Consider the following 24,016-nt stretch of genomic DNA (forward strand, 5'->3'; position numbering starts at 1 on the left):
TCCAGTCTATCACATGATCATTTAGAAATCATTCTAATATTCTGATTTATTATGAGTGTTGGAAACAGTTCTGCTGTCTAATATATTTGATGAATAAAAGGTTAAAAAGAACTGCATTTATTCAAAATAAAAAAAAATGTCTAATAATATATATTCTAATAATATATTTTTCTTTACTATCACTTTTTATCAATTTAACACATCCTTGCTGAATAAAAGTATTGATTTTATTTAAAAAAAAAAGAAAGAAAAAAATTACTGACCCCAAATTACTGACCAGTAGTGTATATTGATATTACAAAATATTTATATTTTAAAAACATAGCTTCTTTTTTTTTTTTTTACTTTTTATTCATCAAAGTATCCTAAAAAAGTATCACATGTTCTGAAAAAATATTAAGCAGCAGAACTGTTTCCAACTTTGATAATGAATCATCTTATTAGAATGATTTTTAAAGGATCATGTGATAATGATCCTAATAATTCAGCTTTGCATCACAGAAATAAATGATAATTTAAAGTATAATAAATTTAAAAACAATTATTTTAAATTGTAATAATATATCACAATATTACATTTTTTTTCTGTATTTTTTGATCAAAATAAATGCAGGCTTGATGAGCAGAAGAAACTTCTTTCAAAAACATTAAAAATAGTAATGTTTCCAAACTTTTGACCTGTACTGTATATATATTTTACATGTGGTTATAATATTGACAGTATTTTCTGTGCATTGCTTCTAGTGGAAGTTACCAATAGAATATAAATAAGAATACAAATAAAAAATAGGAAGCATAAAGAAAAAAAAAAGAAAGAAAAAAAAAAACACGATTATCATTAGAGACTGAGAAGCAAGAGAAGATTTTAGTGGAGAATGAATAAAAAAGGGGCCTATAAATACAAAGGCAACCTCTTATGTTTTAGCTTAAACTGAATTGTTTTTTGCAGTGTATTTGTGTATATATTTTGTCTTTCAAATAATGACTACATGGTTGTGTCAAGCAAAATATTGGTATGTGATTTAGACTTGTATTGGTAGTAACACTTACGCATTACATGTACTTACTATTATAACAGTAAATTATGCATAATTACAACCAATCCTAAACCAAACCCTAACACTAACCGTAGCCTTATAATAAGTGCATAAATGTGTAATTAGTTACAATGTCACCTTAAATAAAAGGGTAACACTTTTATCTTTTCAGTTTTCCAGCAAACAATTTGTAAAACGCCCCCCCCCCCCCCTCCTCCCCCCAGTCCAAACTGTTTTTAAAATACAATCTAATCAGTGAACCAGTAAATGAAATGAAAAGAACCAAAGTTTTTAGGAAAAATATTTTTATTTATTCCCTAAAATGAAAATGTGCACATCAATTCAAATCTTCTAAACCGATGTGAAGATCCACTAACAAACAGTATTGCATAAACCACTTGAAAGTCACATAACACAGGCCACTGGAGAGAACAAAAAACTAACTCAATCTATGATAAGGGGGGATAATAAGACAAGCATTGCATAAACATGAGAGAAAAAGAATAAAACATCCAATAACACTAACATATTCAAGTTAACATTTAAACACATGGCCTACATATGCAACACACTCGAGACAAACATGAAACTCGTCCAACTCATGTAGTTCATTCAGTATTTCCACAGCAAACAAACATTTGGGCAGTGTGCTTCATTATTTAACCAACTCCAACCTCCTGTATGCCAAATCACAGAGTGAACCTTAAAAAAGATGAAAACATGAAAACATTTTTACAAAAAGCAAACACTTCAGACACATATTGCTTCTTTTCGACAATTTATCCATCACTACTCACAGAGACAGTTTGCGGACGTGACCTCTCAGAGCATAACCAAAATGACAGAATACATTCATACAAAATAAAATATCCTTAGAAACCCCAGAGGGGTCAGTCGAATATGTAGCTCTTATAAAGAGAATTCAAAATACCTAGCTAATTTCTTAAAACAACGTTGAAGTATGCATTTATTTTTTATTTTAAGATTCTAAAGATAATAGACTTCACCATGCACACATCAGGGCAGCAAGTGGACAGGATTCTCTGAGTGACCAGCAGGTGGCAACACAGTCTGATCTGAAATCAAGGCAGCAGAGTAAAGGCTCACTTTCCCCTGACTATTCTTTCAGTTTATGCATGGACCCTAAACACTATAATAGCACAAGAAAACAACCTCTAAAAACTACAGAAATTAAAACCAAAGGTTTAAAATATTTGTAACAAGCTAATAATTGCCATAAAATAAATACTGAAATAGTTGTTACCATGTGGTAACAAAGGCTTTGGTTGAGCATTTCTATCACTCCAATATTAATCCCAGCACCGAGTTAAGCCTAAATCAAAATTAGGCCTGTGCTTAACACTTGTGAAAGACCAAACTATACCAGCTGAAACTTCAATGTCCAAACTGCTATTTTCTTAATCATAACCCGTGAAATGTCGTGATGGGGGTGGGGAAAGCACCTATGAAATGTCAGAACACAGTTTTAAGAGTGAAATAACAAAAGACATGTAAACTTCCACTAAAGCATTTGTGCTGAACTTCAGAACAACAGGAGAAATGTGCCTTAGAGTAATGGGACAACTACAGTCATTAATGCAATGAGCAGAGGGAGGGAAAACTGTTAACTAAGCAACAGACACCACACCAAAACCAAAAACAAACACTGAACGTAACATGCAGGAGGAACACTGTCAGACCCATCCAAGTCTATTAAGCACCCTAAATGATCAAGTGTAAAGAGTAAACAGTGATATGAAGATGAACATATAATGAATGCAATAAAAAAAGAAAATAAAATTGTAAAGTTTTAAAAACACCTCATTCTGCATAGAAACACTTTGGACAGGTCTGCAAAAAGTCAATTCAGATGCCACCTTTTAGAGCGAGGTGACCTTAAACTCATTAGCACAGTGTTGTGCGTTTCCGGTCCGTTTGAGCTCTGAGCTTCCGTGAGAGTCTGCTTGGAGCTGCGCTTTCCTGTTTGGTCTTTGAGGGACTCTGTTGTACCGAGAAGCACTCATTCCACTGGGTTGTTGCCAGCTTTGACCCCCGCCCGCCCGATCTGGAGCCACGGCAGCTTGGCGCAGTTTTTAAAGAGCTGCTCGATGGCTATGTGCCGTACATGCAGCTCTGAAGAAAGAGAGTCCTTCTCCTGCGCAGCTACAGACAGCTCCTCAAACACATCTGAGACACAAACACAGAGCCTGTGCGTTAGTACACAAGAATAATGATAACCTACATAAGAACCGTGAGATATGCATAAGTAGAGCTCAACATGAGGATGGCCAGCTGGCCAAAGCATAGATCTGTTGCGCATTTTTATACCTCACATTATTTATAATGTACACATGCATTTTTTATACCTCACAAACTTGACATTTGGTTGTGAAATATCTTGTCAGATAGGTAAAATAATTTAACTGGCTGATATGGATCGAAGTTTTATCAAAGTGTCAAGACTTGTTGGCATCAGTAAGAATGAGATGAGAATCACACACCAAACAGTAATATGTATGCCATCATTTTCCAGAAAAAATGTTTTGATTAATTTATGGAATATCTTGTATAATATTACTGCAAATTATCTTTGTGAAGGAAAAAAAGACATAACATTTAATCCCATTCAATTAAATAATGTAAACTGATTTTTTTTTTGGTAAAATATAATAATATAATAAAAAAAAAATTAAATAATAAAATAGTATAATCTAAAAATTATTAAATGAATAAAAGTAAATAATAAAATGTATATATATATATAGAAATAATAAAATGTAAATATAAATAAATAATGAAACGTAAATAATTAAATGTAAAAATAAATATTAAAATGAGTTAAAAACTTTTTCATTCATGTGTTGGGGGTATTCTATATCTTTACTGAGATTAAAGTTATCTACCACATAATTTTTTATTTATTTATTTAAATAAAAAACAAAAAAAAAAAATTGTCCAATAATATTAAGTCCCTCTTTCCCCCAGAATGTGTCCTTTTAAAAATGAATATTACACCCAAAACTTAAATACAGCAATACCTTCCCTATCATCTGGTGAAAAGTTTGAAGATGAGACTCACTTTGTATCTGTAGCAGTAGCTGCTCGTTCAGCTGGTGAAGCTCCTCCACACTCATCCTCACCACTGAAAGAGAGAGACAAACAAACACTGCCATAAAGTGGGTATGAAAATCATTCTCTAGCCATCCTTTTCAATAAAGTGAAAACTGACAAACACATCTCCTTTCACAGCTGAAAGATGATGCCTTCATAACAGGCCTTGAGACCCTGATGACACATCTGTTTTTAACAGAAGACATTTCATTGGGTGAGATAAGGAGACAGACACTGAAGCACTGCGAGAGAAATCAAAGTCTAGATTGTAACCTCAACCCTTTATTGGTGCTTTGTGGAATATATTGACAGGAAAGATGCAGAGATACAAAGCACCAGATAAAACCCTAATGGTGAGGATATCGATTTTCATCCTTCTCTTTGTCTAAGATATTACTGTGGGAATTACACAGAGATAATACTAACAAAATCAAAGCAAATATCACCATTTAAAAGTTAGGGGTCAGTAAGATTTATTAAATGTTTTATAAAGAAAGACTCTTATGCTCACAAAGTTCTTCATTTTATTTCAAAAATACAGTAAAAAGCGTAACATTGTGAAATATTACTACAACTTAAAATAACTGCTTTTTATTTTAATTATTAAATGTAATTTATTCCTGTGATGCAAAGCTGAATTTTCAGCAGCCGTTACTCCAGTCACATGATGCTTGTGATCAGCGAAATGGATTTTTTTCAGGATTCTTAGTGAATAGAAATTTTTAAAAGAACAGAAATTATTTGAAATAAAAATCTTTTGCAACATTATAAATGTCTTTAGTGTCATGTTCAATCATTTTAATGCCTCCTTGCTGAATAAAAACATACATTTCTGAAAAGAATTAAATAAAAAATGATATTGACCCCATACTTTTGAATGCTAATGTATATCATGAATACTCACGCTCTTCTCGCCTGTGTCCCGTGTGTCTCCTTTGCTCTCGGTTCTGCTGTTCTTGTGGGTGGTGTCTCTCTCCAGCCCACAGTCCCTGGCGTGAGCCCTGCAGCAGGCCGAGACCAAGCTTCTCTGCAGAATGGCAGTCCAGCATGGTTTTCCCATACTCTGACTCCGCCATCGACACCTCCTCTGCCCATCGTGGGGCGTAACGGGGAACTTGGGCATCGGACTGGGGCACGAGCTTCCTGCCGCCCTGCTGAGTGTGACACAGATCTGTTTGGGCCCCCCAGCGCCCAGGTGTCTCAGCAGTTACGGAGTCTCTGTTCTGGGCGTACTGAACAATGCGGTTGATTCGCTGGCTCAGAGCCCGCTTCACGCCCTCATATGTGCTGTGGGAGGCCTTGGCGCGGGAGAGCTTCTGGTTGGCGATGAGATGGTACTTTTCAAAGCAGTCTCTATGCCCACGTAGAGATTTGGAGTGCAGCAGGGTGGCACTGGATACACCTGGTATAAAACACAAAGGAGTAGACGCTTTGATATTTGCAATTTACTGTTTGTTATGAGCCAAAAGTACAATCAAATGCAAGGTCAAAGGTCAAGTAGCAAATGGTCATGTTTTTTATTCTTTGTGATGTGACATTGCATATGAATGGTTTGTATTATAAAAACTGTGATTATTTATTTGTTTTGCAGCTGTGTGTGAGACCCAAAGACATAAATAATGGCTCAGTACAACCACAAAACTATGCAGATTCAACTGAGTGGCCTAAATAAATCTATCATCTAAAAGATTACATAAAACACATTCAATTTCCAAATCTCAAATTTATTTCAAGTGAAAGCTCTTAACAGCTTCTAGAATATGAAAAATGAGGAAAGCTCAGACACTGCTCAAATATTTAAAGAATCATGAGAAACAAATGAAAGCAAAGAAATAAGAGAAAGAATATTCATACTGTCGGTTAGGTGAGAGTGAGTGTGCTACATTTTACTTCATCCTTTAGGCAAGGAGAAATGAGGCCGGTAAAATTAATACACCTAAATATATTTCAGGATGTCTGTTATTAAGTAAAATGAGAAGGACACCGCTTAGCCCTAATGTGGGGCATGCTGAGGGGTTAGGTGAATTATAGAGTAATATGTGAAAGATCTACATCTTTAATAAAAAGGAACATAAATGAGAAAAATTCTATTTAATAATGCAGATTCCAATTATTACTTTGCTGTGCATTAGTCACATTTTCATAATCTAGCATAGTAAAAGGTTTAAAATTTCAGAATATTTCAATATAGTGAAATAATTGAACCTTTTATAAAATGTAATTTTTAACAATTCATATCTTTTCATCACTCTCACTATTAGTGGAACCCACTGACACAGCTTAAGCCTGACAAATCTGTCATTATATTCCACAGCTACAATTTTGAAAAAATGGTTTTATTGCAATATTTGAAGACTGATAATCAGCCAATTAATTTACATTTACATATTTTATATACTTTGTGGTTGAGTTCTGATTTTTTAGGACAGTATATAATATTGTGAAATATTATTACAATTTAAAACAACGGTTCTTGTTGATTTCAATATATTTTTAAAATGTAATTTGTTCTTGTGATGGTAAAGCAATATTTTCCACAACCATTACTCCAGTGTTACATGACCCTTTAGAAATCATTCTAATATGCTGATTTAGCGTTGTCATTATTATTAATGTCACAGTTGTGCTGCTTAATATTTTTTTTCTCTCAGGATTCTTTGAGGAGTAGAAAATTCAAAAGAACCGCATTTATTTTGAAACAATATTCTGTAATATTATCTTACTGACCCCAAACTTCTGAACGGTAGTGTACACACTGGCACCAATATTTTTAGACTTGGATAAATTTGCTTTGACAAAATAAATTTTACCTGCAATAAGTGATTATATGTATAAAATGTACTTTTAAATGCTAAAAATGGTCAAACATTTTATTCTTCAGTGGTATATCATGGGCAGTTTCTAAATATAGTCTATATAAATACAGAGTGACCCATCCGTAACCCCCTCTCCCCTACAAATTTAATCTGATCCAAAATCAGCTTCCTATCCTTAATTGGACCTTCAGCCAACAAGCTTTAAAAAGTTGCAACTATAAATCACACCATCTCTGAGGCAAATCAGCACATGAAAGCATCGTTTCCTGTCTTAGATCCTTGTTAAGCAGAGTAAAATCACATCTCTGCCTGTAACTCAAGTAGGCAAGAACAAATAAACCACCCAGGCACAGAATGAGTGCTGCGTGGGCGCCTGTGTGTGTTGGTTTTGTTTTAGGATGTGCCTTTTTATATGCCAGAGCTCCATTTTGTTCAGACATGTTTTGAGTTATAATCTAATCATGTCACACAGCAGCAGCAGAGCAGTCACTGTTGTGGGATAGAGAGAGAGATAGAGCTAGAGAGAGACAGAGATAGAAGACAGCGAGATAGAGGATAAGAGATAGCGATAAAGACAGAGACAGAGACAGAGACAGAGAGAGAGAGCACGCAGGAAAGAGAGAAGAGAGAGAGAGAGAGGAGAGAGAGAGAGAGAGAGAGGGAGAGAGAGAGAGAGGAGAGAGAGAAGAGAGAGAGAGAGAGATAAGATAGAGTAGGAGACGAGACGTGGGAGAGAGAGAGAGAGAGAGAGAGATACTTATTTGCTCTTGAAAGGAAAAACGCTGAAAATTCTGCCATGCCATATTTACAATTGAGTTTAAATTCAGTTGTTCCAACTTTATAACTAACTTTCTTCTTCACTGTGTTTTGCTGTTTTTACATTATTTTAACTTTGTGTAATTTATTTATTTTATTGTACACATTCAGGTGTATGCTGTGCCTCCAAGGTTTCTTATTTCATTTTCCTAATAACCATTCTATGTTTCTTAATTATTTGGTTTTTAGTTTTTTTATATTTTAACTTTGTGTAAGTTATTTGTTATTTTATTTAGGATTCCGGCCTATAGCATGGTGTATTTTTGTTTTGTTAATAAAAGTTCTATGTTTAATATAGTGAGTTTGTCCCCCCCCCCCCGCCTACGTGGTACTGTTTTTGTTGTTGTGCATTCAAGCAATTGACACTGAATTACCGCTAATTTTAATTAATTAAGTGAAAGTAAAATGCCCACCGGTATTCACAAGATAATTAAAAGTGAAGGAAAGCGATGGAAAAAAATAAAGAACTACCCCTCTCCCCAACACTCTATCATAATTTATCTTTAATTTAATAGACACATTAGAGCTGCTCCATTACAGCGGCTCAGTACTAAAACCACAAGACATATTCCTCTAACAATGCAGCGAACCCCTCATTATACATAAATCTTGTAACAGCGCTGAACATCTTTCTTAAATATAAGTCACGTTTTTTTCATCTCTGAAACATCCCTGCCGACTTCCAAAGCCACTCATAAAATGTAATTAACATCAACATTCAAAACATGTGCAAATTGTGCACACATTTGTAATGGGTTGCAGAATGATTTAGTTCTTAATCTAAATGTTCAAGTGTGCTAATGGAGCGAACAGCAATCAAGATCATGCAACAGAATTGCCTGCACACCTCTCTCTCCTCCTTAAAAAAAAAAAAATTAGACATTTTCTTCAAAATGTCTTAATATTCCATACAATGAAATTCAATAACGGTCAGTGTAGTTTTGGAGCTTACTGAATTTTACTGTATGTTGATTTACTGTACTGTGTTAAAAAAGAAATTCCACACAAGTTTAGAACGCCACTGAGGGTGAGTAAATGAAACGATTTTTCTTTTAAAGAACCACATCCGATATGAAGCAGCAATTAAACAGCGCTTAGTCGCACTGGTTGGGTTTTTTTTTTTCTTTTCAGATAGCTTCAAGGTTATTGTGAAATGAGAAGCCCTCCACCCACATACATCATAGCTTGTTTCCAGTAACGTCTGCCCACAATTTACACACTAAGTTCAAGACATCCTTGGTGTATCTGCTTTTTTCGTGGTAGCTTGCGCTGACTCACTGTGCTTTTCTTAACCAAAGCAGCTGATAGAAGGCAAAAGCCAAATTCATTCACCATCTGATAATAAACCAATTTCCTGCACTTTTACAGCAAAGTCTGAATAACAGGAAAGCACACTGTGAAATGTGTTGCACTTAAGAGTTTGGAGCATTTTAACTACACTTTTCTTCTTTTCTTTTGCAATGCCTCCCAGGAATAATCATCAGCCAATATGACCTCCGAAACTCAAATAACCGCTTCTGGATACCAAGAGCCAACAAACACAAAACCTGAAAAAAGTGTGTGACTGACACATAGAGAGATTTTAAATGCAACTTTCTCCCCTCACATTTCATTTTCTCTCTGTCATCATCAGAACCTGTGTTCCAAGGCTCCATAAAAAGTTTTTGAAAAAGTTTTCGTCCAAACCGAAATCTGTTGTCAGCTTGCAAATAACTGATTACCATTTCTAGCTCATGTCTGAAAGCAGAGGAAGCACTGTTCTGAATCAAACACTGCAGTGATGAAATACTCATATGGGGCTTATTGTGTAACACTCTGGCCTCAGCAACAAGTAAGTGGCCTCGGTAAGGACACAAGAACAGAGATTGAAATGAGAAAAGAAAAGAAGCCCTGTAATCCATGTTACTACTTGTGGTGAAAAACAGCACCACAGAGATTAGCGTCGATTTGCCAGGGGTGAAAGTGGGGGGTCGCTGTCATGGAAACGTAATCTTATCAAGTGCAATCTGTGTCATTTGACTTTTCATCATTCCATTAAATCATCATTCCACTCGCTGTTATTTCCCACTTTAGATAAACAGAAAATTCAATTACGTCATAAATAACCTTCAAGCAAATTGAGAGCATCTCATTGAGATGTACACCAAGTACACCATGATTTTAACGCACAATTTGTTCTTGTTCATTATTTCCAAGGATAATAATGTGTTCTCAATCTGATGGTCATATACTGAAAAATGTTTCAATTCTATAAATGAAATGATTCAGCTACTGAATCAGCCTGTTCTTCCTGTCTCATGCAGGTTAAAGGGCACATATTATGCAAGATGTAATATTGGTCTTGGGTGTCCTCAAAATGTGTCTGCGAAGTTTCAGCCCAAAATACCCAACAAATCCTCTTATTTAACACCTGAAAAATGTCATTTTTGGGGTCTGTCTAAAAAACAGCTATTCCGCAGTGTATGGCTTTAAAATGCAAATGAGCTGCCAACATATTCCCACACCGTCGCTTCATCAACCCGTGGACATAAAAAACATCCCGCGGGCAAGCAGTGTAAAAGTAGCCCCAATTCTGCAGGAAAACCGTGCACGCTTGGCAACCCCGGACAGCGTAGCCTATGTACTACTTTCGTCTGAGGGGCAGAAACTATAGCAATGCAGGGCTTTTGTCAATCAACCCCCATGACCCAGCCTATGCAATAGTGACGTCACACTGCGTGAGAATCAAACCGTGCAGGCCCAGTGAGAACTGACTTAGTGTTTAATGAGGATTAAAAAAATTAGGTAGTGGGTGGATTTTTAATCAGTGTAGGGGGGGGTTGTGGCTCACACACTTCCACACACATTTATGTCTAAACACCATGTAAAAGTTTGTGATTTTGCGATACTAGGTGCCCTTTAAATTAAAACAACTTGTGTGCTGATTTCTGCTTTGTGTCCTTCCTAGCAGTAAGGACCCTGGATCCTTTACACACGTCAGGTTTGTGGTTGATGTGGTATACTGGAATGGGGGCGTGGGGTAATAGATTGACCCGCTATTCCCCAAACCGGCACCTCATGTTTAAAACTGGATGCATGCTTCATACTCCACCCCACATCCAAATAGAAATATAGCTGGCTATATATCAACGCCACTTTCTACAGAATCAATCAACCACTAACTGACAAAAACAAAGTAAATAATATCCCTTGCTACAAACACTGAAATTACAATGTATTCCAATAGGGCCCTAAAACAAGTAGTTTTTAGCTAAACTTATATCAAATCATAAGTTTAATTTATTTGATTTTATTAGACCTGGCCTTAATGAATGGCTTTAAATTTTAAAAAACTTAACCAATGAATGGGAATCTAAAATTAATAATACCACACAAAGATTGATGTGGTGGAAAAAATAAAACCGAATTGGGTTGGCGGGGGGTGACTTTTTTAAGCATCCCAACACCAACACAAGTCCGGGCATTACAATATACCTCATTTCGGTTTCATTTAAGACAAAGAACACAAAGGTTTGTTTTCAATAGTGACCTTAACAGTGATAAATTCATTTATGAAAGCTAGCCCCACCATCAGGCAAACAAGAGCAGTGTAAAAACCTTCCTCTCCCATCGGGGCATATCCTAGAATAAACCTGCTGTGAGGGCCAACTGATGAAGATAATACAGCAGACTGAGACGCCTAATATTAGTCTAATGAGGATGAGTTTTCCCCTAATGCCTTCATGTTCAAAAGGAACAGAAATATTGCTTTGAAGCTCCCTCATTATTCTGGAGGCCTGGAGAAGCATTGTACTGAAATGGAAAGCTCGCTGGGCAAGGTTAGCACAGTCACCAAATCTTGCTCTCGATCCAGCCATCCAAATGCAATTCACTGATTATCAGAGAAGGCCTTCAACTGCAGGGCATCAAAAGATCACCTATTGTACGACATTACATCCATCAGTTCAGATAGTCAAAATATATAAATGAGAGCACCTGAAAAAAATAGTAACTCTCGAGCACATAAGTACACAGCAGTTGTTGTGCACACTGAGGGTTCAGCATTATATTCGTGCTGCACTCCAGTGGTCTATTCAGTTATCCACCATTCACCGGCCTGATGTAGTACGCAAGCGCACACTTCCACTGCTCCTTCGTAAGCGGATTGAGGAGATAGCTGTGTCTGCTGCGGGGAAACTGTTTAGTCCTTGCGTAATTGTCCGGCAGACAAGAAACCAGCCAGCCACAAGGTCTTTCATGGCCATTGGAAAGAACGAGGGGGCATAGTCTAACACAACAGTGTGAACAAATAAAACCAATAATGGAATGGCCTTGACAACACAAAAATGATACCTTAAATCAAACAGCTTGTTGAGGAGAGGCCTGTTGATTAATTGGGCTATATTATCCAACAACAGACCCAGTGAGAAAAACAAATCTCATTAACGGTGGAACCAGAGGCTATTAGAAATTTCTACATTTCTATATATCTGTACTAAGTAATATTTTATATTATTTTATCTGTATTCTATTATTTTATGTATTGTCAGATCTGCATCTGCCTGAGCCAAATCATCCTCTGTTAAACGTATGAGCCAAAATTAACCAAAATTTGGGGGCTGCAAGTAAATGCTGTCCTTTTAAACTTTCTATTCATGGAAACACTCCTGCAATAATAAGAAGAAATATTTCTTAAGCAACAAATCAGCATATTAAGAATGATATCTGAAGTATCGTGACACTTAAGACTGGAAAAATTATGCTGAAAATTCAGCTTTGCCATCACAATAAAAAAAAAAAAAAAAAAAAAAAAATTATTTTAAATTGTAATATTTCACAATAATACTAATATATATATATATATATATATATATATATATATATATTATATATATATATATATATATATATATATATATATATATATATTAAATCAAATAAATGCAGCCTTGATGAGAATAAGAGATTTTGAAAAAAATCTTACAGACCCCAGTCATTTAAATGCTAAATATAATGTAGAAACTTAAATTTTCTGTATAGCTGCTTTGTAACAATTTGCATCGTGAAAAGCGCTTTAACGAATAAACTTGAGCTGAATTGAAAGATAGTGTATGTATCAGACCATAAAAGCGTAATAACGGGTATTGTCTACCATTCACAGTAGAGCTTTTGCTAATTGTGTAATAAAACATAATATAACTAAAAACTAAAGCAAACACAAGGAACACAGATCATCATATCATGCAAAAACCTGTCACTGTAATTCAAAGCAAGCAACTGACATACAGAAGCCCTATAAAACATTTCCAAAGCTATTCCATCAAGCTCTAGACCGCATGAATCACAGGTGTTGTTTTAAAATAAGTAACTGGCTGCAGCAAAATCATTGCTTTACATAAGGGGGAAGAAAAAAAAATCCACAAAGAGGGATACCTTTTGAAACAACACACTACCCTTTTACAAGCCAATCCCGAAGTAAAAAAAAAAAAAAATTTCCCAAAAAATGTGCATTGTGGTTCGGCATTGAAGCATTCATTTTATTTTTCACAATTTCACTTGGCTTCTGTGAGGTGCTGGAGGACAGTTTTAACACTGCAATTGACTTCCTGTGTGTTCTCAACCTGCATGCACAGACAATGACAGTCGCTGTCAGTCTCCTTACGCTCTCGCTCTCTATCTCTCTCGTCGCACTCGGGAGAGAAACTGCTTTGAGGAAAACAGAAAAGCAGAACCACCCTGCATGGGCATATCAGCCAGTTGAGCCTGTCCAAAGAAATCTAGGAGGTGGCCGCAATGGACCTATGTTTGACTAAATTAAAATAAAAATATTTGGGTGTCGAATGAACGAGTTCTATATACTTTCAGTTACTTCCAAAGACACAATGTTTTTTGGAGGGAACGCAGGCTGTGGGCAATAGGTTTTTTTTTTTGAGCATTCAGTCTAAACATGCCACAGTCAGCCTAGTTCTTGTTTACCCCACGCCGACAAGGTTGGAGTGTATTTGTTAGTGGAAGAGAGAGTGTAAACTGCAGTGGCCAACAGCCAATCAGCAGAAAAAAAGACCTGTGAGCGAGCTTGTCAATGCCCCCCTCACAGGGCCACAAGTGCTGTTGTGCAACACTCCGGTGTTCAGGCTGAGGGCTGTGGTGACTCACTCGTGACAGAGGCTACTACAGCCAAGCCGCTGGTGGCCTGAGCGACATGTGGGCTGCATGGCCAGATCTCATGCAATTCTTCTGTTAAATATTCAAGTGTGGCAACCTTCTATCTCAGGCATGAATATTTCAGTGTGTCTAAATTCGTGAGCGGACCCAGCTCTTCACTGGGATTCATGGATGCTTTCTTCTCTAGCTCAAATCGCGACGCTTCATAAACTGAGGTAGGTGTCTCACAGACAAGCAGATAAAAAAAAAAAAAAGGCTTGCAAAAAAAAGACAGACACCTGGGGTGAATTATCCCTTATTTTTGAGACAGTCTGGATTGAAAAACCATTTGAACTGTGCGCTCGTCGAAAATTAGCTTTGGCTTTTTGAAGGTCAAGGTAGTAGAAGAATGCACAAAAAAAAAATAAACAGAATCAATAGAGGAAGGGACGGTACAGAAATAAAAAAAAAAAGATGTGATGTTTGTTTTTCAAGTGCCATGTGGACATCCTCAGGAGACAATGCTAGTATGCCTTACTGTGTTACACAATTCACAAGGCTTCCAGCAGACAAACACCTGACATTACAAAATGCAGAGGTCTTCATGCATGGTTTCTCAGTATGTAACAGACTCCATAGTCACGCTTTGACAACCTGACCTAGATTGCATTGGCCTTTGACCCAACACAACCACAAATTGAACACACAGGTCTTTACCTGGCAGGAAATAACAAACAATGCTAGGAAAAATAAAGCCACAGATAAAGAATGGACTCTGATATTAAAATTCTGTCTGATACCTATAAGATTATTTCATGTTACAATTGATAAACCAATAAGTGTCACTTCGAAATAAACTTAAATTCATTTGTTTTAAATTGAAAAAAAGTGAATTTAGTAATCACGACATAACGTTACAGTATGAAAAAATGTATATCAATACTATGATTCTGCCTAATATTTACATTAGGAGCTGTTTTATTCTAAATTATTCAAAGGGCCCCTAACAATGTTCATGGTAATGGGAAAACAAATAAGAGATGAGAGATGAGGAAAACTGGTATTTCAATGCTTTTGCCTTCACTTGAGAAACTTTGGAATTTGCTAAAAAAAAAAAAATTTACAAAAGTATCGAACTATAACTTTTCCTTCCATGTTATATTTTTTTTCCATCACCATATCTCCCTTAGCAGGATATGGTGAAACCTGGAATCCTTTTCTACAATTATACTATGGCCATAATATTCTAAATAAATGATAAAAAAAAAATGCAGAGCATGAAAAATAGATATTCATTTTGCTAAAGATTACATTTACAGTATTTTTCGATTTTCAGTGTTATTCAAGTATAAGTGTTTTTAAAAATAAACCTTTAAGTGTTTAGATGATGGAAATGTAATATATAATGCAAAACAAATAAGTCCAACATATTAAAAACATCCAATACTGACCTATAAGGGGGACCATAAAATTACATTGTATACACAAAAAACACCACACTAAACAGAATTGCATTTTTACCTTCCCCTTACCTTATAATGTCCAATTCTGCTCCCCAACCTCAGACTCCTCATCTACAATTGAAAACTCTTCCTTTTTCAGCAGCAAATCCTTCAAAAACTATGAAACCTGAAAAATCACATAAAATGACACTAACCCCACAGAAAATTCCAGACAAAGGCATGCGATTTCCAGAGAAAGAAAACTCTTTACTTCTGCCATGATGAGTATAACACCATTTGAAAAATACTAAGTGCTCTCTTTGCGGGACAGTTTTAGTGCAAAAAAATGACAGCCTACAGAGAACAAAAGAGCTCTTCAGTGAGGCCCCTCAAGGAAAATCTCTAGTCTACCTTAATAAGCTGAGCATTAATTAGATGCCAAAAGTGGCACTTCAAACGCTCCATGTTCATATTTTTGTGCAGCCCATGAAGCGGAGGAACAGAGCGCTTGCTAATACATGAATGAGGGGGATAATGGATGGGAGGAGGGGGAGGGAAAGGAAAGAGAAAGGAAAGAGGTATACTCGATTATAATTAAAAAATCTGAACCCAGAACTGGCAAGCTGGAGGAACCATTTAAACCATTACTTTTTACCTGAAAAAAAAATAAAGACAAAAAAAAAAAAAAAGACATATTTCTTACCCTCTGATGACTCAGTTCAAAGCACACATGGCAAAAGGGAAAGCGTTCCTGTGTCCGTGTCTAGTTTACAGATTGCTGCAGATGTTGTCATCATTCAGGTCCTATGTTCACAATAAGTGCTCCTCTTCCTCCATGGGTGTTTCTGCAACTGAAACAGAACAAACACAGTTATTCAATAAATTCTCTCACTGTGGTTTCTATTAATATTGATCCAATTAACTATTGGAACAAAAATCAATCGCTATCAACCAGATTCCCTTAACCCATGTTTTCAATCAGACCATTTTCACTTTTGTATTCAACGTGTGATTCAACATTAAGTTCTCAGGAAAAGATTAAACATAAGCAAGAAATGCAGAGTAGGGTTTTCCGTTCCATATAAAACATAATGCAATATCAAGAATAAGAGGAAAAAAAAAAAAAAAAAAACATGCACAGACACAATCAGATTAACAAGGGACAGAACTCAATTGGTGTTGTTTAGAAAGCTGCTGTTGCTTCTGCAATTGTATTATGCCAGTTTTACAACAGTCTCTTTAAATGGGTACCCACTTGGATTCCAGTGAAGCCAAAGGGTCCAGTGTTTACAAACGAATTTACCTTTGCTCAAGCCTTATATAAACCCTATTGAGTGGCTAAAATTCAGCTACATTCTGGAGATAAATCATGACTCCTCTGTCAATCATAAGCAAACCGCTATCTGCTATTGCACAAAACTAATTTCATTAGGTAAAACATTTTTGAAAAATTCAAAAGTAATAAATAAAATTTAAAATTGTGTGTTTGTGTGTGTATATGCAAATAAATGTAAGAGTATACCATTTTATAAAAGTAAATATAGACTAATATAAAAATATATTTGGAAAAGTTTCTAAAAAAAAATAAAAGTTCATTAAAATGTTTTCCCCTCACAATTCTGAAAATCTGAATTAAAATATAAAAACTCAAAATTGCACAGACAAGCATTCCAAACATTTACATATCACAATTCTGACTTATTTTTCAGAATTGCAAGTTTATTATATTTTTTTTAATTGCAAAGTTGTTGTGTTTTTTTCATAATTGCAAGAAATGTCAGAATTGTGAGATAAATCCACAACTAGCTTTTTTTAATTAATTTATTTTATTTGGTAGGGGAAACATTTTAGTAATATTTATTAAAATAAAATGTTTCGAGCAGAACATAATAAAAAAGATCATTTTAGACATTTCCACAACTTTTATTATTTAATTATCTCACATGACTTATCCCAAGCTTTTAAAATTCCCTGGTAGTTTTCCCTTGCTTTGTGTAACACTTGTAGAAACAAATGTATCTGCTCTTCCAAAATACTTCTTTCTCTTCTTTGTTTATTCCAACAGTTGTCCGAAAACTGTGTCAAGTTTTGGCTCATGTTGACCTCCATTTGATTATTTTAAACCACTTTAACAAACAACTTTGCACAATAACCTAAAGAACAAGACAGTGTGTCCTGTGTCCTCAAAACCTGCTAGTCAGCTAAAAAGTGATTCCTGACCACCACAATGTTGTCTAGGGTATCAGCATACTAGTCTATGAGACACAGCCAGTGTGATTATTTTACTTAATGTTAGGGGTTTGTGTGTGCATGTTGTCCTAAACTTTAAAAAACATTTGTGATAATAGTTGTTTGTATTCATGTCACTTGTTCAATTGCTGCAGGTAACCGCAACACATTACACATTAACTCTAAACTGACAAACAACATATAAGTTGGGACCAATGCCTAGATTTGACATTTAAACAATCAACAAAAAAGCTATCAAAATATTTCAGGTGGATTTTCATACCAGTTTAACATATAAAAGTAACTTTATTATTTGGTGAGAAAGAGCATCATACTCAGATTAAAGATAACCAAACAACAATAACAACAACCAAAGCTTGAGGTTTTCACTACTTAAAAAACACACATTTTGATTTATACATGTTGACCGAAAGCGTTATTAACACAATATTAGATACAAAAGACTTAAAATACCAGTTTTCAAGACCTATTTTGTGTTGAGATATAACGACCGGCCACCAGCTAAAAGAACAGTTTTACCCGTTATCTACTGTGGACCTATTTCTCATAATAATAAAAAAATCCCCTGAATCCCTCACTTCCTCGATAACAGACGACACCTAACAGACGTACGTGACGTTTATATTACCTTATTCGTTACGGTTGTCAGAAAGAAATTCGAGACATCCATAGAGAAACATAGGGAAATCGCTGACTTAGACTAAGCCATGCTGCTAGAGCGGCGGGTGTTGTTATTGAAGCGAACTGCAAGCAGCTACAAGTACAGCAGCGACAAAGAGCGCGATAACAGACGCCAGTCCAGCCACTCTAGTAATCCCGCCATGTTCGATCACGTGCTGTGTATTCGCGCCTATGATTGGTTCTGTGATTTTTTGCTCTCGCTGGCCACCAAAGCAGAGTGGACAGGCTAGTCATTACGCTCACTCGTGTAGAGAGGGTGGGTGAGGGTAACATTTTAGTATAATTCATTACTTTTATGAGGGGAGTACAGAGCCCCGCACATGGCATGGCAGGAAAAAATTGTAGGCTAAATCGTGTGCACGATTATTTCGTTTCCTCGATTTATAAATTGTGCGCACGATTTAGCAAACTGAGTGAACAAATTAGCAAATAGAGGGAACGTAAATAGTAATCGTGTGCCGATTAATAAATCGAAGGAACGAGCTAGTAAATCGTGCGCACGATTTATTTTTTCTTGAATGTCATGTGCGGGGCTCCGTAGGGGAGTTACATTTTTTGTGTCACATCTTTTGATATTATGTTAATTACCTCCCTCGAATTACTCAACATAGACCTATGTACAGCTTTTACTTGAGAGTGAGGTGGCTGCTCAATCAAGACAAAAAGAAGAAAAAACGCACAGAATTTCAAATATCTGACAATAGTGCTATTTAATCAGATATGTAAGAGTAGTGCGAGAAACGCCAAGTGGGAGCCGGAGCGAGGATTAGAAAGCTCAGTTGCCAGTTTTAGATCACTTTGTGCTCAGTTTTTCTTGCCCAGCTCCGATGCTTTAAACGTCTTTTTTGAACGGATTTTGTTTATGGTGGCCACAAATATACGAGCTATCTCGGAGTTTGGCTTAAAATATAACTTTCTCACTATTTAATAATTGTTCTTAGAACTTTAAAATATTTATTTTTCCACCATCCCAACCATTGCCCAAACCGATTTTCCTCGGTAGGGTCACGTTGTTATTCTAGTCGATTCTATTCATATTCTATTCTATTCTATTCGATTCTAGTCCTATTTTTAGTAATTTATATTTACCACATTATGTAGTTTTCTCGTTAATGGAAAGAACACGATCGTGTCGTCTTGAGCAGTTTGCGCACAACGTGAATTTCCAGACAGGAATTCTCGTCTCTCTCATCCCTCTCTCCTCTCTGCCTCGCTCTCGCTCCGTCTCAGTCTCCTCTCTCGGGCGATCGATCTCGTCTGCATCTCTCATCTCGTCTCCTTCGTCCACTGCCACATCCTTCAACGCGACTCGCTTCTTTGAACCGCTTTACGATTCTCCCGTCCTGCACCTTGCCGTCGAGTCTATCAGATGTTACTCATACCTTGATTAACGTGAAAAATGTGAACTAGAAACAGCGCTAACACGGTGCCTTTATGAGAATTCCGAATCAAAACCGCTGTTCGTCTGATAGCCCAGTTATTTTCACTCGATTCTACTTTGACATTGCTTTCATGATGTGCCAGTTTCCATGGCCTCGCATTTGGCACACAGCAATCTATGTCATAGTCATATACCAGACTGTCCTGTGGGTGAAAAGCTCATGCCAATAAATCCCTGCTGCATGCAGTCTCTTTCCCATGTGACCGAAAAGGAACCTGTTAATGGTATCATTCTGTGCAAATCATTTGAACAATACAACTAGTTCTAATTAGAGCCCTTTTAAAAGATAAAGATATAGAGATACTGTATTTTCATGTATCCACTTCCCACCCACCCCTCCCCTAATCTCATTTAATTAAGTAGCCATCAATACAAAATATGCCAGATCAATCATTCTATATTTGTCTGTTAGTCCATTTATTTGTATTTGTTTTTTCATGTAGTTCATTCATTCCAGATTTCCTTTTTTTCCATGTGACTTTTGGTGTAGACATAATGCTACATAGATGTTCCGCTGTTGTACAGAATCAGTTTCGGTTTTATACCAATAAAGGTAACCACTTCCTGCAGCCATAAACAGAGCTGGGGTGTGAGCACCACCTCTGGCCAGAAAGGAATACTGCAAAACAGTTACTGCTAGACTCACATGATTCAACGATACACTATCCGTATACTGTAATCTGGCAGACTGAACAGGATGCACGTTCAGTGTATGGTCTTGCAGAGTTTACAGAGTGACTATATCTTATTTTAAAAGGTCTTCGTCCTTTCATAATTATAGGCATGCTTTTATTAAAGGGAACCCTGGTGTGGTTATAAGGGGTGTGACAGCAGGAAGCTGATTGTGCAAATATGTGTAGCGTATATTATTATCATTTTTTTAACGAACCAACAAGAGGAGGAACCGCCCTATTAAAATAGGTGCGAAATTTGAAATAAAAGAGGACTTACTAACTGGTGAAGAACGTCTGTGACAAGATTGTTGAAGCTTAATGAATGCTGGGAGAAAGACGCAACTTTCACAACTCCCAACTTTGAAATTGGGAGAGTTTGTCTCCGAAAACGTAGGCTAGCTGTACTTCTGTCGTTCAACAGCCTAGTTTTCATTCTGTCAAAAATTAAATATGTTAAGAGCAGCACCTACATATCACCGACCTTGTAAGCTACATGTTATGCAATAAATCAGTTTTAAAAGGGATTAATCGTAGTTTGCAGTCAAAGTCGTCACGTCCAGCATATGAGGCTTATATAAAGCAAAGCGACCTTGAAGTTTCAAACTTAGTACAATCCAATGATGTTCAACAGAGACAATAACATTCTTCAGTCACTATTAGTGCTGAATCCACCAGGGTACACTCTAACAATTTTCAAAATGCATAAACTGCCAAGCCTATAGGACAACCGAATGTTCTATGGAGTTGCATTGAGTACATGCTGAGCATTTTTCCCCCTGATTGGAGGTGGCGTATAAAGTGTGGAATGGAGGGAGACAGGGATAGCATCAGTTGATTCCTCTTTGATCAATGTAATAGGACGCGTGAAAGAAAACAATGTCAGCTCATCAAGTCAGAGTCTGGATGGGGGCGACACATCGACATCCTCAAAGGAAAACAACCATTAATATAAGCAAGGACGTCAACGAGGTTCCGGATGATACTACACGCCGTGACAACAGGGGGGGATAACACACCCAGTATTCAAGAAGCTTGTTTTAAGCAGTTTGCTTGTTATACTTGAATTGGAATTCATTATTGCTGTTGTAACAGAGAAATAAATGACCCGTGGAATGCACTTGTAAGAGCAATGAAGTCTTTGTTTAAACCATTTTGATCTTTTTCTACATGCTTAAATCTTTGATGACATTTCTTTGGCCTTCTCAACTGAAAATTCTCAGTTACAGTTTAATGGCTACAGTTGGATCTTGTACAACAAACGGTAGCAGATTTAGATGAGGGGGGGAACAGGACTGTAGTTGAGTTATTTCCCTGTTCGCAGAGCTAGTCAAATGTAGGGTAACGTTTCATGACAATCAACTGAGTACAACTGTGAGTGTGTGTGTCATATGTCTGACACCAGCTTATAACTCAGTGACTCCATCTGCTTTCCACAAGCCTGGTCTGCTTATCTGCTGAGTAGATGTTTGTACAGTCCCCGTGTATTGCGCATGGTCGTGGGCCTGTGGCGTTGGCAGGCTTTAAAAATCATCAATTCACAGCCTGGTCATACAAGACCTACCATTGTGTGTTTTGTGTGAAGAAAAAAGTGAAGAGCTCCATATCATAGGCTCCACCAACTGCTGTCTTCTTATATAATTCAGGCTGGTGGACAGTGTTGTCACCACTTATGAACAGTAAGCATTGTCTGTTGAGTTTTGATTGGCCATGTGTGATAGGGTGATTCAAATTGAAGTTGTTCAGGCTTCCTGACCTTAAACCAAGTCGAGTTTCTTCGGAATATCTCATTTATACAAATACATTCAGTTAATTTCAAACAAAGGCCGCAATTTTAGGAGTTTTATGAAAAACGAAGATTAATTAAAGCTGAAACTAGCAAATCTGCAATATATCACAGCGGTTACATTAACAGTATTCAACATATTTTTTAGTATCAAAAATGCAACAACAGAGGACAGATCTTCATATACATGTGTGCACTTAATTTTCCATCAAATATAAAAGTGTGCAAATATGTGCCAAACACTATGGATAAATGAGCTGTATTTTTGTGTACAAAGGCAGCTTTATCAACTAATTAAAAAGTCAAAGTACACCTAAAAAATGTGTTGGCATTTGAAATTACTGAGCTGTGAGTTAAGTGTGCTAACTCACACATAAATGCATGGTTACCAATAGCCCACAAGTACAGAGATCTATTTTGAGGAGGAACTCCACATGAAGAGCACATCTACAACAACGACACTTGAGAGAATATATCAGTTATGCAAATATTCTAGCATTGAGGCCTGTCTGTTACTTACAGATGAGGATGGAAACAGATAAAGAAATCTATCCACCCTTGGGCATACGTTCGGCTTGGCGCAGCATGGTTTTAAACAGGCGTGAGGGGGGTGAAAAGATTAAGCTGTGTCATCACGGATGAGCCAAAGGTCCTGAGGCGGACATGCCGGGTGCACGAAGAATGGGGATACACAGTACCTGCACCCGCCACACACTTCGCGATACAAAGCCACCCACGAGCTGTTATCCATCACTAATGGCATGTATCCCATGGAACGCCAATGGCTTCAAAATCTATAAATGCCATCTCTATTGAGTGAACCATTTTAATACATAACGCATCAACAGCTTAAATTTGTCCGTTTTTCATCGTGTATTAAAATTAGGAAAAGCGCTTTGGTGAAGGTGCAACATTATGGTGCTGATAAGGTGCTTATTCTAATATCTACATAGAAGGTCTAAAACAATTTGGGGGTTTGCTTTTCATTGCATTAAATCACTCGGGGAACAAGAAGGACGAAGAAGCAAACGAGATAATCAAAGACGGACATCACCAACAGCACGGGCTAAAACATGGCATATGAATCCATGACACAGAAAGTGAAAGCTAATACAAAATCCAGGGATAACTACATGCTCTCGTCTACAAAATACGCATTGCGATCTAGTATATAGTATATATACATTATACATACATTCCTTTCCAATTACAAAATTAACTCCATTATTAAGGGGGAAAGTCCAACAAGTAGCCCAACACCCTGGAATGAAAATGTCAATCTTTCATAACCGAGGAATTACCGCAGTAAACACAATATTTTTTGTACATTAAGTCCCTCTTTTCCAGCGTCTGTCCGTTTTTTTACAATGTAGTAGTAGAAATTGCAAAAAAAGGAGGGAGGAAGTGTCTATGCGCATATTGGCAAAGGGTTGTTCCTGGAGTCCTGAGTTCAAAGCCGCAGTAGGACCCTCAACAAAGTGCCGATGGGATCACCAGGTACCATTGTGGCTGTCAATGTGTTTTTGTGGCTGGTGAGTTCAGCAACGCAGATACGACCACTTTCCTCCTCTGGAGTTTTGTTGGGGTGAGAGGGATTCGTGGACTCTTCCGGCTTCATGATTCCGAGGTGTAGTGGCAATGGTACGTTCTCCAGCGGGTTTTGGACGGAGACAGCGGGTGTTGCGCTGCGGCCATGGCACCACGACGTTTTTGAGGCAGGACGCGAGGTGATGTCATCTTTGTAGCCAACCTCGTGTCAAGGGTTACAGCCGGAGGTGAAGGCGGAGTGAATAAAGTCCATTCGCCTGTCCTTTGAGCGTATGGCGGGAGTCGGGAAGCAGC

At 36.9% G+C, this 24,016-nt stretch overlaps 1 protein-coding gene across 1 annotated transcript; it reads right to left on the minus strand.

Moving 5' to 3' along the window:
• Positions 1-1,325: 1,325 nt before the first annotated feature.
• On the minus strand, positions 1,326-23,792 carry LOC122133904 (protein EURL homolog). The gene is made up of 4 exons (XM_042764566.1): positions 23,669-23,792; positions 5,053-5,550; positions 4,117-4,179; positions 1,326-3,224 (listed from the first exon to the last, which is right to left on the minus strand). Exons 1-4 carry the CDS (start codon positions 23,790-23,792, stop codon positions 3,058-3,060), a joined length of 852 nt encoding a protein of 283 aa, XP_042620500.1. The 3' UTR covers positions 1,326-3,057.
• Between the last annotated feature and the right edge of the window lie 224 nt (positions 23,793-24,016).

This window comes from Cyprinus carpio, chromosome A10, assembly GCF_018340385.1.
Source record: "Cyprinus carpio isolate SPL01 chromosome A10, ASM1834038v1, whole genome shotgun sequence".
NCBI classification, from domain to species: Eukaryota; Metazoa; Chordata; class Actinopteri; order Cypriniformes; family Cyprinidae; genus Cyprinus; species Cyprinus carpio.